This window comes from Sceloporus occidentalis, unplaced genomic scaffold, assembly GCF_023333645.1.
Source record: "Sceloporus occidentalis isolate IW3139 unplaced genomic scaffold, rSceOcc1.0.p SCAF_2, whole genome shotgun sequence".
In the NCBI taxonomy this organism is placed as follows: Eukaryota; Metazoa; Chordata; class Lepidosauria; order Squamata; family Phrynosomatidae; genus Sceloporus; species Sceloporus occidentalis.
This window is the reverse complement of record NW_028316982.1, coordinates 121,880,401-121,893,658: the sequence shown is the minus strand read 5'-3', so window position 1 is coordinate 121,893,658 and position 13,258 is coordinate 121,880,401. Positions and strand designations below refer to the sequence as shown.

At 38.9% G+C, this 13,258-nt stretch overlaps 1 protein-coding gene across 2 annotated transcripts in view; it reads left to right on the top strand.

The window, feature by feature from the left end:
- VCL (vinculin) overlaps positions 1-13,258 on the top strand; it is a 101,544-nt gene that overhangs the window by 31,705 nt on the left and 56,581 nt on the right. For both annotated transcript variants that reach the window (XM_089510761.1, XM_089510760.1), the window contains exons 3-5: positions 2,918-3,068; positions 4,386-4,494; positions 10,741-10,863. In XM_089510761.1, coding sequence (XP_089366887.1) covers positions 2,918-3,068; positions 4,386-4,494; positions 10,741-10,863 — 383 coding nt within the window. The remainder of the gene's footprint in view (positions 1-2,917; positions 3,069-4,385; positions 4,495-10,740; positions 10,864-13,258) is intronic.

Below are 13,258 nucleotides of genomic sequence, written 5' to 3'. Positions count from 1 at the left end.
TGCGGCAAGTAGCATGTAATAGGAAAAGAATGATAAATTTGTTTGCACCCGCAGAATGGTATTTGTATTCAGATATTGAGATTATGTTTTTTTAAAATGATTTTTAAAAATATGGAAAGAACAAAATATGGAAAGATGCTGATTATTTTAAAGTATATTTTTAATGATATAATAACACACATATAATTGTAAACATATAAATCATATAACAGCAGCACAAGATACTACAACCTACAACAACATTCCGCAACCCTCTCAAAAAAGAAAACAATACATTAATTAAAAAGATGACAAATATTGACTTCCCATTTGCCAAGAGATATAGTGTATCCCTTAACCCAGTGATGGTGAACCTTTTAGAGGCCGAGAGCCGAAACTGCAACCCAGAACCCACTTATTTATTGCAAAGTGCCGTGTCCCTCTGGCTTTCTAGTAACAAACTCTGGCAAGCCCTGAGCTGGGGCAATGGCACATGTGCCCACAGAGAGGGCTCTGAGTGCCACCTCTGGCACCCGTGCCATAGCTTTGCCATCACCGCCTTAACCTTTTTCTTGTTTGTCTGTTAATTGTGGTTGTTCCCCGCCTCGATCCATGGGGAGAGGCGGATAAGAAATAATAATAATAATAATAATAATAATTCCCTATTACTTTTATATTTAAACTTTCTCTACTCATTTCACTATTAATTTTAACTTCTTATAATGAAAACAGGAAAAAGAAACACCACCCTTTCCTTATAACTTCTATTTATTAGCCTAAGTAAAGATTTCAAAGCCTGCTGATGCCATGGATGCTTGCTAACACACTGAGTTCTAGTGGCATTTACAAGACCCTTTGCTGGTCTCTAAAACCGGCCAAGTGAATTATATTTAATCTTTTGCTAAATTTGGCTTGTAAATATGATGTGGTTCTCTCATCTGCATTACAGCTTAGTTTGCATGTCTAGCAGTCTGCTGTCTGTAACAGTCATCTATCCAAAATATAGTTTTATGTTGTGCGCAACAACATTAACAGATTTATAGGCATGATGGTCTTGGCTTGACTAGAACAATGCTCTTTTGCTCTTAAACTTTTGTCTAATAGAGAATTATGTTGCAGTTATGAGTCCCTGACCTACCAAAATGCTTGGATTAGTGTTGCAGAAATTAGATTGTGTTCATTGTGAGAACATGTTGTCTGATTCCAGACTTGGCACTTTAGGAAAGTGTGTGTGAATGCAAGGAACAATCATCTCATGGATTGTATTGAAATTAACTCAGGCATAGGGTTTGTCATATAAGGTAGTGGTTTAAAGCAGATTTGGTTGGCTTGCTCTAGCTGATATCCTAAAAAGGACCAAACAGTATGTTTTCACTAATTAAAACACACATAAATAAATACCAAATGTTTATGACCGATGGGCAATTCAAACATGACAGCATCTTTTTGAAGTGAAAAATTCTTGCCTTTTTCAGGAAAGCATGATTAAATTAAACCTAGGGTTTTGGAATTGGGATGGTGGTTTTAGAGTAGAATGGGCTAAGTAACTCTATGATAGATAAATAAGAGATGAATATAAATGCAGATATACAATAATAATAATAATAATAATAATAATAATAATAATAATAATAAATTTTATTTATGTTTCCCCGCCTCTCCCATTGGATCAAAATGGGGTTACAGACTAAAAAATCATTACAAAATTGTTATAAAATATAAAACAGACCTCTTTAATCTCAATATTGACAACATAGGGAAGTGAAAGAGGAATATTCTCCACTAACCTGTTCATTTTTCTTCCCTGAATTTGAAGTTGGTGTAGAATATGCCATAGATCCCAGCGATTGTTGCTCTGTTTTTTATCTGCCTGCTTTCTCTTGCATTTTCAGTAAATACTATTCGAACTTTTCCACTCAGTGTTTCCTTTCTTGACTTCCAGGCATTCACTACTATAAAACATGTAGAATGCTTGTGCCTTGTGTATGTTCGGCACCCCAAATGGCCTCCTTACAATAAATTGCGATAAGCAAGGGTACAATTTTAAAAGAAACCTCAACGCTCAAGCAAAAACAAACAAACCCCAACAACCACAAAACACACAGTGAAAACTGAAAACAAGTCGGGATCACTTTATCTTCTTTGCGTTAAGATACTTTGAACCTTTTTTTTTGCTCTTTTCTCGTTTATCAAGTGTTTTGAATTGTGTATATGTAATTTTGGAGAAAAGTTTGGGAAGTAAACTTAGAATCATCTTTTCTGTTACAGGATTAGGTACTCATAGAAAAACAGAGACACAGTGAGTTTAGTAAAGTTGCATTAAGTATCTCCCCCTGTCACTTTCGTGGTATTGACCCCACCCTCTGAAATCAGCCTTTAAACCAAAAAGGGCAATTAATTGACAGCTACGCATGTTTGCATGTAATAGGAAGCTTTCCCTAATGTTGTTGTTGTGTGCCTTCAAGTCGTTTCTGACGTACGGTGACTCTAAGGCAAACCTGTCATGGGTTTTTCTTGGCAGGTTTCTTCAGAGAGGGTTTGTCATTCCCATCCTCTGAGGCTGAGAGAATGTGACTTGCCCAAGATCACCCAGTGGATTTACATGACTGAGCCAAAATTCAAACCCTAGTCTCCAGAGTCATAGTTGAATGCTTAAACCCATACACTATACTGGCTCTGTCCTAAGTACTGCATGTTTAAATGGTAGTTAATCATTTGAATGAAACAATATTACGTCATCTTGTTTTTTATTTCATTTGATAGTCAATAGAAAATGCTGCTGGTGGTAGAAGTAACCAGAGTTCACATTCAGCAGGCTGTGTAGTGGCTTGAAGAAGACAGTAAGATCCATAGTGTTCCAGGTTGTATATCCTTTGTCAACCTCTTCCATATAGGTGAGAGAACAAACATTAATTTGTTTCATAATGATTTTTCACAGAGTGGAAAATGCTTGCACCAAGCTTGTCCAGGCAGCTCAGATGCTCCAAACAGATCCTTATTCAGTACCTGCTCGTGACTACCTTATTGATGGATCAAGAGGCATTCTCTCTGGGACATCAGACTTACTTCTAACATTTGATGAGGCTGAGGTGGGCTTTCTGTTCGTAGTAAAACTACATTTGTTCATTAGCAGTTGGGTGTTTTGAATATTCACTTGAATGTAGCTTTCTTCCTTATAACACTTCGCAAATACAGTTGGCCCTTCTTATACATGGATTTTTTATACATGGATTCAATCATCCACGGTTTGACAGTGTTCAAAAAAAGTATACATTTCAAATATCAAACCTTGATTTTCCATTTTTTATAAGGGACACCATTTTGCTATGTCATTATATTTAATGGGACTTGAGCATCCATGGATTTTGTTATACACGGGGGATCTTGGAACCAAACCCCAGCGTATGACAAAGGTCCACTGTATTGACTGTTTTAGAAACTGTCAAACTAATAGTTAGGATGTCACTTATCTTCTATCATTGATACCATTCCACTCTACAACTATTTGATTTCCTATTGGCACTATTCATGAAATTCACATTTATTTTTCTTGAATGAACACTAGCATGTTGTCCTGGAGTGAGGATATATACTAATTGTTTCTTTGCAGGCATACTCTCTATTTGTGAGAGTTGGTGGCATTGAAACCAAGTTTATCAGCCATGTTATGGGACCCCTTGGCTGTTGATTTGTTAATGATTACTGTATAGGCTAATGGTATCATTCAGGATAATAGATTTTGAAATTACACAGTAGTTAATTTGCCTTCTAGAAAGCTATTTTCAAGAAAGTACTCACTCTTTTATCATCTTTGTGATCTGATTCTGTGTTCTCTAACTTGCATTATCATGCTGGATATATATGTACAAGAATCTACAGAGAATCAGCTATCCATTTTTTCAGTGGTTAAAAGGGCAATATTTTATGGCATGTTGGAATTCATTGTACAGATTTGAGGTGTGAAATAATTACTATGTACTAACAGTTATTTTAGGTTATTCTGCATTAATCGTTGCTCAGATAGGAACTTTTACTTTGGGAGAACATGATGGAAATTCATAGATTATGGAGTTGCAAAATTTATATTGCCAGTAATTTCAAAGTGATGTGTATGCATGTAATGTGTAACAAATTAGATACTAAATGTTCACATCAGAGTGAGAAAATAATGGTTTCTACAGGCAAAGGTAGATGTATTGTAAAGTGTAGTGTTTATTCCCCTGAAAACAAATCCTCACAGTGCAAAGAATGTTAGTACAAACCAATTATATCATACTTTGCAATGTCACATCCTTATTGTAGTTAATGTTTCAAGTTCAATTTTTCACTATAAGCAGACCTTCTAATTTAAACCATTTTGGTTTATATGAAAAGTCTAATTCTTACGTTTTATTTTAAATTTTAAGGTTCGTAAAATAATCCGTGTCTGCAAAGGAATTCTGGAATACCTAACTGTGGCGGAAGTGGTAGAGACTATGGAGGACTTGGTGACGTACACAAAGAACCTGGGGCCAGGTTAGACATTCCCAATATTCCTATATTAAGCTGTTTTTATTCAAGGCCTTTAAAATGTAGACTTTTTTTTCTGTAGCTCAAAACATATCTTGTATGTAGGAGGTTCCATGTTCAGACCAAGGCAATATCCATGCTCTGAGCCCTTAGAACCCTGCTCCTGGTCAGTTCATGGCTGGATGTAATAGATCATGCTCTTGTTCTGTATAAAGCAATTTCATATGCTGTAAATATGCCCTGCTTGTGAGAGTAAAAAAAGTAGAACTTATTGGTCTGAATTAGAGTTGGAAAGAGTTGCAAGAACAGAGTCGGTAGTGGTGTTTCCTTATTGTAATGCAGGATTTCCAAGGAAATTTGGTGAGGCATGTGGTGTGCAGCCTCTTTTAGGTTACTTGCACAAAACCTTTGAGGTCTGTATAATTTCCTCTGTATTTTCTAAATTGCTCATTGTTGGCTAGTGGTAAGAAAAAAAGAGAACATAGTAACATAATGTTCCTATATGATACCTTGAGGCTGTACTTCCTGGAGGAGCACTTATTTTCATTTTTTAATAGTATGATAAAGCAAGAAATAAAGCCACTTTGTCGCTGTTGGCAAAGATGGATTGGTGACAAAGATTGGGGATCAAACAATACATGCCTGTGAAAATTATTTTGTAGTACAAATGCTTATCCCATACGTTGGTAAATCTTTTTGAGGGTGGTTGGGACACATTGGGAACACTGAATTTTAACATTTAAAGAATACCTGAATTAAATGAGTGGAAAGCCCCCCCGGGCTTATCTTCCCATAGCGAGAGCTTGCCTTTGAAAACTTTTCTTTCAACTTGACTTGTTTCCTGAAGCTCTCTTTTGCAGCATGGCTCCTATGATGTTTAACTTTGCTCCTCCCCACATCTCTTAACTTGAATGGGGCAGGTGTGCACATAAACAATTGTGGCTGCCACAATCACATCCACAGTGACCCTGAGAAATGGCTGAGGTGAATGCAGTGAATGAAAGATTGCTGTACTGGAGAGGAATCAGGCTGGAAAGCAAAAAATGGTGGTTCCTTTGGAAGTGTGTAGCTGATTTACTGTCTCTTCCCATTACCCATGCGGGAATAATGTGCAAAAGGAGAGGAAGCCAAGGGTTGGGAAAGAGACATTGTAAGTTTAAAACATATACATGGATCAGATTTTTAAGGGAAGCTTCAAGGTAACTGTGGAGTGAGACTGTCACTTGACAGCCAGAGGCAATGTAAAGGATTGTCCATTGTAGCTGCTTCAGATATTTCATATATCATCCTGTCAAAATTTGCTTTAAATTGAGTGCTTGGAAATGGTCAACTTGGAGGTGTGTGAAGTTTCCCACCTTGTATTCTTGGCTTACTAAATAGTGTTATGGTATTTAATAGGAAGTGCAGCATTATTCTTAAAGATCTGAGAAACCAAGACCTTGGCTAAATCCAAGGCTTGATTCTGTCTGTCATCCTAGATGAGTTCTTTGTTTAGATAATACTTGAAGCAGCCTCTTTTATTAGTGGATAATGCCTTTTCATTGTTAGACCTGCTATTCTGACTTGGGGGAGGGGATCCTCTTTCTGCAGAATTGGGACTAGTCCCTGAAGAATTGGTGGTGAATAGATCCTTCACTTACCAAATCTACTCAAAATTCTCTCTTGAGCCTTTCTTGCTTTCTTCTCTTAATCCTCAGTGCTCCCACTGCACATATTGAAGAGATCCCATGGTTGTAATTCACAAATCAAGGTCTTAGGTTTATCTAGAATAAGAATACCATTTTAATTTTCTAGTCCTATGCTCTGTTAATATTCATGTGTTGATATGAGATGCTCTTTTAATATCCATTTGTATTGATATCAGTTTGTACTATATTTGCATATTCTGACCTGCTTCAGCAGATATCAACTTTGCCTGTTGTTGGCAGGCACCATCTACTAGAAAATAGGATCGGTTGAGGGGTATCCTTCTTCAACAGCTCAAGCTTTATTACACTGTTTATTGTAGACATGGCGCTGAAACCCAGCAACCGAAATTCTATACTTCTCCAGTCCATAGGAAGGAAAGAGAAATAATGGACTGGAGAAGTATAGAATTTCGGTTGCTGGGTTTCAGCGCCATGTCTACAATAAACAGTGTAATAAAGCTTGAGCTGTTGAAGAAGGATACTCCTCAACCGATCCTATTTTCTAGTAGATGGTGCCTGCCAACAACAGGCAAAGTAACAGCAGCTTCCTTTAGAATCCCTTATTTAGGATGCGTGAACAGAAAAGGAAATGTGAAAGAAGCTTTTAGATAGTCTGTAGAAGATTCAAAATGCTTTTGCTTACTTATGCAAGGCTTGCCTGACCTGGTTGTTTCATTTCATATGTACATATGGTTAGTTTTGAATAAAAAATTTGTTGAACAGCTCTTCATTTTTTTGTGATGCAGAAAACTATCCCTGTTCTTTCTATGGTATTTCTGTCTCTGCTACTAACTTTTCTGTTAAAGAAGTAGTACCTAAACATCTCTACTTTGTTAATACAGTGTGCCCGCTCCATACGCAGGCGCGCCATACACGACTTCTGGTTTACGCAGAAGTCACGCTACTATTGAATGAATGGCACGCGCATGCCGTGTTGCCACAAACACAAGCCCCATTTCTATTGAATGGGGCTCGAGTTTATGTGGAATTTGCCTTATGTGGGGGGTGGCGGAACGGATCCCCCATTTAAGGAAAGGCTCCACTGTACTTGTATCATATTTTGTTTTGCTCAGGTTTTGAGGGGTTTGACTAGACTTGAGAATACATGGCTAGTGATTCCCTCTGTCTCCTTCATACTGCCACCTTGTAGCCAAGGGTCCGTTTAGGGGAATTTTATTATTATTGTTATTAGCTCAAATATTGCAAGAGGAGGGCCTGCTACGACGGCCCTTGCAGAATCGTCTCCCGATATGTATACGGAGTAGACCAGGGGATCCCACTAAATAGAGTTGAGACAGACTTTTAGAATTAATAACCAATTTATTTATAAGGGGAAAAGCACATACGATTCACTAGCATACACACACACATACAAGGCTCAGGAAAAGCATAGGTTAGCATGGTATAAGATTTTAGGCATCACTGGGGTGATACGTACCAGAATGTAGACTCCCTCCAGGAATCCAAATGGAATATGATGAGGATGGCATGGGGCTCAGCCATGGAATGACTGGCCAGGAGCCAGGAGCCAGGTCAGGGTTCAAGGGGACAGAGCTTCCCCCTGAAATCCAGACTGGCCCAGTGAACAAGCAAATCTGAGAGTATTTATAGGCAAAATCTTGCTTCTGGCAAAGGTGCTTGATGGTGAGAACAAAGGTGTTTAATTACTTGCTTTTCACCTGGATGTCTCTGTCTGATTGTCTTAGTGGTCTTAAGCTGCTCGGACAACAGACCTGGGGAGGGGGCAAGAGCCTCAGGCAAGGCAAACATTTGCTCTTCCTGGTCATATGATAATCCTCTTATGCGACTCTCTAGATATGATGATGTGGGTGCCCCTCAGGGGTGTATGTACATGTCCTCATGCCTTGCTGGCAATGGTGGACAGGCTATTAGAGTTCATCCAGGGGTCATCCAAGGGTTATCATGGATTCCAAAATTTATATAAAGCAGCATGGGTAACAACCTTATTTCATGTGACCTTGTCTGGCATGGAAGTCAGTCATATTTTGATTGCTGTCTCCTGAGAGATACAGTCATTGGTTCAGAAAATAAATATAATGAATGTACTAAGTTGGGAATAGACTATTCCTGGTAGTTTCAAGATGTAGCCTTTCTACAGTCTTGAAATATTTTCCGTAGCATCTTCATCATGTTTCTGTCTGATGTGCTGTTTTAGGTTGAGAATTGAAACTGATAATATGTACATATGGGGAGTTGCTATTGTTCTCTTTGAGCAAGAACTCATGACTCTGATTGGCAGCTGCTCCCCAAAGTCTCTGGGGAGGAAAGGTCTTCAGCACAGTGATCCCTTTAACCAGAGATAGGTAGGATTTGGGCCTGAATGTGATCCTACAATTGTACAGTTGAAACAGCTGGGATCTGCTTCAGGATTGTCACAGTTTGTGTAATTTGTAAGCATTACATGTATGGGGCACTTCACCTGACAGATAAAATCCTCCATTTGGGAGTACTGCCATTCATGGTAGGAATCAGTTCTAATAGGAATGATCATTGACATTTCTCTTTCCCCATGTGAACGATAAATAATTTGGCATGGTTTCTTCACTCTCCAGGAGCATTAGGACTTAGGGTAGTTTTTCCCATTCTAAATCTGGGCATCATATGCTTTGAATGTCTTTATTAGCCAAGTATGCCTGCTAAATAATTTTGTTTGGGGAGTGTGCATGAATTGTGTTATTTTACTGGGAGTTGTGAAATGTCGCCAGCAGAGCAGCTGAGATATCTGAACTTCAAGAGTCTCTCACTCAGAGTCTTTAATCCTACTTAAGTTCACTTAGAATTATCAGTATCATCTTATTGATAGAAATAAGTCTGTTTCTAAATAAGTATGGGAAGACGGTTGCCTGAAATCCTGTTTGCACACAAGACAGTTCCAGTGCCACCACCTGGGCAGGGCTGCCATTTGGCTTATGTCTGGGCATATCCAAGGGCCTTCCTTCGTGTGACCCAGCACGTGAACAGTTATGTGAGATGGCAGTAGCTCCAGAATGGAATCTGAGAGCGGTGTCATATGCATCTATGTCAGTTTTCTGGTGTTATCTCCTGTATAAGCCCAGGGATTCATTTATAGCTCAGGATAGGATAGCATACATGGATTTGCACTTCTCTAACCAATACACTGTGTGAAAAAATTAGAACTGTTCTTCTGACACTTAAATTCATTTTGAGACAGGCAGTTATTTTACATAAGAGCACAGGAGGTAGTGTATGTCTTTCATAATTCGACTGTTTGTTTTGGGGCTGGGAGAGTTTTTCCATGTTTTTGAATGTTTTGTCATACAGAGATACCATGGTTGTGGTCTGCTGAAACATCTTGGAGAGAGAGAAATAGTTAACATCTCTTTCTTTGATATATATGGAGGTTTTTTGCTTAGCCTTTTCCAAGCTGACTATGTACAAAATATTTTTATCTGAAATTTATTTTAAAAGTGTGCAAGCTCAAATGGTAATAGATGTCTAGCACCCTTTTCTGTGTAATGTGAGCAACAACACTGGAAATGTAGGGAGTTCTTTTAAGTGTTATGCTTCACATGGCTAGCATTTTTAGTTTTGTTTGAAGCAACACTATGAGGCCAATTTTATCATCTCCATATTGTATAGATAGGTTTAGACAAGGTTGCTGGCAGGGAGAAACTAACTTTCCAAGCTACTAAGCTTTTAGCTGAGGTAGAATTTGAACCATGGACGCACCAATCCACACATTAGTATATCTCATGCATTTTATCGCTGTGATATAGGGATATGTAGCATCCAGACTGCCCTTCTTTTCATAGTTTCCCAAACAAATGCACAGTCAGTGTTCCGCATTGGCAGGGCTCCAATCTGGGATACCCCCCCCCCCTTTGTGGATAGTAAAACCTCAGATCCCATGATTGTCAGTGAATGCACAATGTGCATGTGATGGTGTGCAAGCACTGCCATTGACAATAATGGGGCAGGGCTGTCCATGGATACTCCACTCTGCAGATAACTAGCCCGCCAATATGGAGGGCTGAACATATACTTCTGTTACAACATGTTTGTAGTCTCTGTTTCCATTAAGTAACTATTTAATCAAATTCCCAAAGGGCCAGACATTATTGAACTGGTTACTTTCTCTTAATTGATTTCTGGTTTTTAGTATTTTAAATAACTGTTGCTTTTTAATTCAGAGGACAACATGGCTTAATATTTCCAGTGTTCATAGGTGTCATTTTCTGAATCAAGCAATATGTGGAACAATTAAGTTATACTATAGTCTCAATTCTAAACTAATAGAGTTAGCACGTAATGCCAGTGTTGTGGTTTAAAAAACAACCGAGTGTTTTAAATTATTATTTAGGTATTCTTGTTCTAATTTGCTATCTGATGGACGAAATGACAGTAAACAGATGGAAGTTTTATCTAGATAAGACATATATGCACCCGAACAGTAATAATTGAAAGATGATGATAAAACAGAGATTCAGCCTGTGCTGTATGAGGTTGTTTGTGGGTGGAATGTTGCTTCTATCAGAGGTAAAGCAATGTCTGCTCCATGGCTTAACATATTTTCTCTTCATAGGAATGACCAAGATGGCCAAAATGATTGATGAACGACAGCAAGAGTTGACTCACCAGGAGCACAGGGTTATGTTGGTGAACTCCATGAACACCGTGAAAGAATTACTGCCAGTTCTCATTTCAGGTAACTTTCTGCAGTATGATGTCATAAGTACAATATACTCTTGTATATGTCTACCTTATATATAAGTCAAGGGCAGGTTTGGGCACCAAAATTATGGGTTTTGATATGACCCATGGGTACGTCAAGGGTAAAACTTAGGAGCACGTAACAGGGTAAAAGGATAAAAAAAGAGAGGGAGGTTAAAATCTAATTTGCACAACAAAATAAACAGTAAAATCTCAGAGCTTAAGGGAGATTGAGGGGAAAGACATCACCATCTCCTCTGTTGTGGTCCTCCTGAAAAGGGAATGTGAGTTGCCTCTGTCATAGACAATGTTGAGCTGTGCACGGTGATGGGAGATAAGAGTGCATGGAGTTGTGGGGAGAGAGAGCCTTGGTGGCAGCAAACCCACTGAGCATGTCAGCCACCCAGCTGCAGCGCTTCTGCTGATTCCTTCACAAGGGAGAGCCTTTGGTTCCTCTCCAATGAGGGTGAGTGGCAAACAGCCCAAGCCTGCCAAAATGGTAAGCAGGGAGAAGAGGTTGGGACCAGGGAGAAACCTATTTTAATCCCACGTTGAAAGGGCCATGCTTTGTTTGCCACCATTGCTCCCCCATGATCTTTGTCTTGCTCCAGCGGCGACTCACTGCAAGGGTAATCATGGAGAGGATAAGACGGGAGAAGTGGAGGTAATTCTGTACATGCTCGAAGGCACCCTTTAGTCATTCTACTGTCCAAGACCTGAGTCTTAGGAACAAAGTTGGTTCTTTGGCCTGTAAAATGGGAAATATCTGTGTCTAGTCCACACTCAAAAATAGAAAGGTTCCCCATGAGGAAGGGAGCAGGTACTCACCAGGCCATCCCAATCTCAGTCTGCTTCTCTCTGCCCTTCATGTTCATTTCCATTAGATTGATCCATATGGATAAGTCAAGCCAGGTTTTTTGAGAGTGATTTTTTGAATAAAATTTCTTTACTTGTGCACACGTATGGTATGTTCAACTGCATTGCACTGTTCATGTGCTTAAAAATGTAAAATCGCATGTGAATAAAACTTAGCAGGTGGATGGAAATTGGGAGCTTTTCAGTGATAGCAAGTTCTTGTCAACTATTAAATGTGTGGTTTTATTTGTGGCTGTCTTGGAGAAAAGTTGTGCCTCTCAAATCCTAGCCTGAATAGCATGCATATCTCCTATTTATGTTTTGTGAGCTGAAGACACTGAGATGTGTGTACTAGTGGGCTATTTATATTTGATTATATCTGTGATGTTTGCCTGTAGCTAGGGGCTGTATTTAAGGATGAGGTTTAATATGGCGGTCTCACCACAGGCTGACTACCTCAGTGAGAAAAAGGTTTAAACTGGAGTTGATAACTCTTAACCCATAATCATTTGCTGTCTTCAGTCTAATTTCAAAAATTCTGTGATTGCACTTAGTTCAGAATTCTGGCAAGAGCAGTTGGTTCTTCTCCTGCTATCCCATTGTAGATTGGGGGGGGGGGGGGGGAGAGAAGATGATATTAGGATGACAAAGAGAAAGATAAAGGGCTGGTCGTGCTTGGAAAAGTTACTTTTATGCACTGTAGCTCTCAGAGCTTTGAGGATCCTGGGAGTTATTGTTCCCAAAGTAATGTTTTCAAGCTCTGGCCCTTGTTAACTTGTAGTTCTGGCTCCCATTACTGACTTGAGCCCCACCAAATTCTAGAATATTATTTCTGTACCCCCTTCCCCAGTTTTACCCCAGGGAATTTGTCCCCCAATAGAAAAATATTGCCCACTCCAGCCTAAGCAAATATTCAGAAGCAAGTCCTAGTCTGATGGTCCAGATATTTTTGGCAACTGGGCAGCCATGTACACAGTATCATTGCTGTCCCCTCTGCCTTGCTTCCCAGCTGACGTCCAGAATATAAGCATTACAGTATTTGAGTTAGTGAGGAAAGGCCTTTATTTGTTTCTTTAACAGTTGTCTTGAAGAAGCGATGCTTAAAAGGTATGCTGATTCTCATTTAATTTCTACATGCTTGAAATTAAATTGAATGTCACTAACTTTATTGACCTTCAAATATCCTTCTGCTTGCTAAAATAGAATGGATTTATTCTGAATAGTAAGTAACCTATTCACCTGTCCCCTTTGTTTTTCTGCCAAATATCTACCCCAATGTACAAAATAAAATTTAGCAAAGAAGTGAAAACAAAACAACAGTAACAAAGAAATGAAACCTTAAAGAAAAGGTAGCCAGCCAAAACTGACTTAGTCTTAGCTGTTTGTCCTTTCAAATATTGGCAGAAGAGGACTAATAATTTTGGAGAACAAAAATTGATCTGGCAGATTTCTTTCAAAAGTGAAATTCTACAGACAAAGAGTGCCCTGTTCCTAGTACAGTTCAGATGGAAGAAAAGCTTTTCTGATCCCAGTTC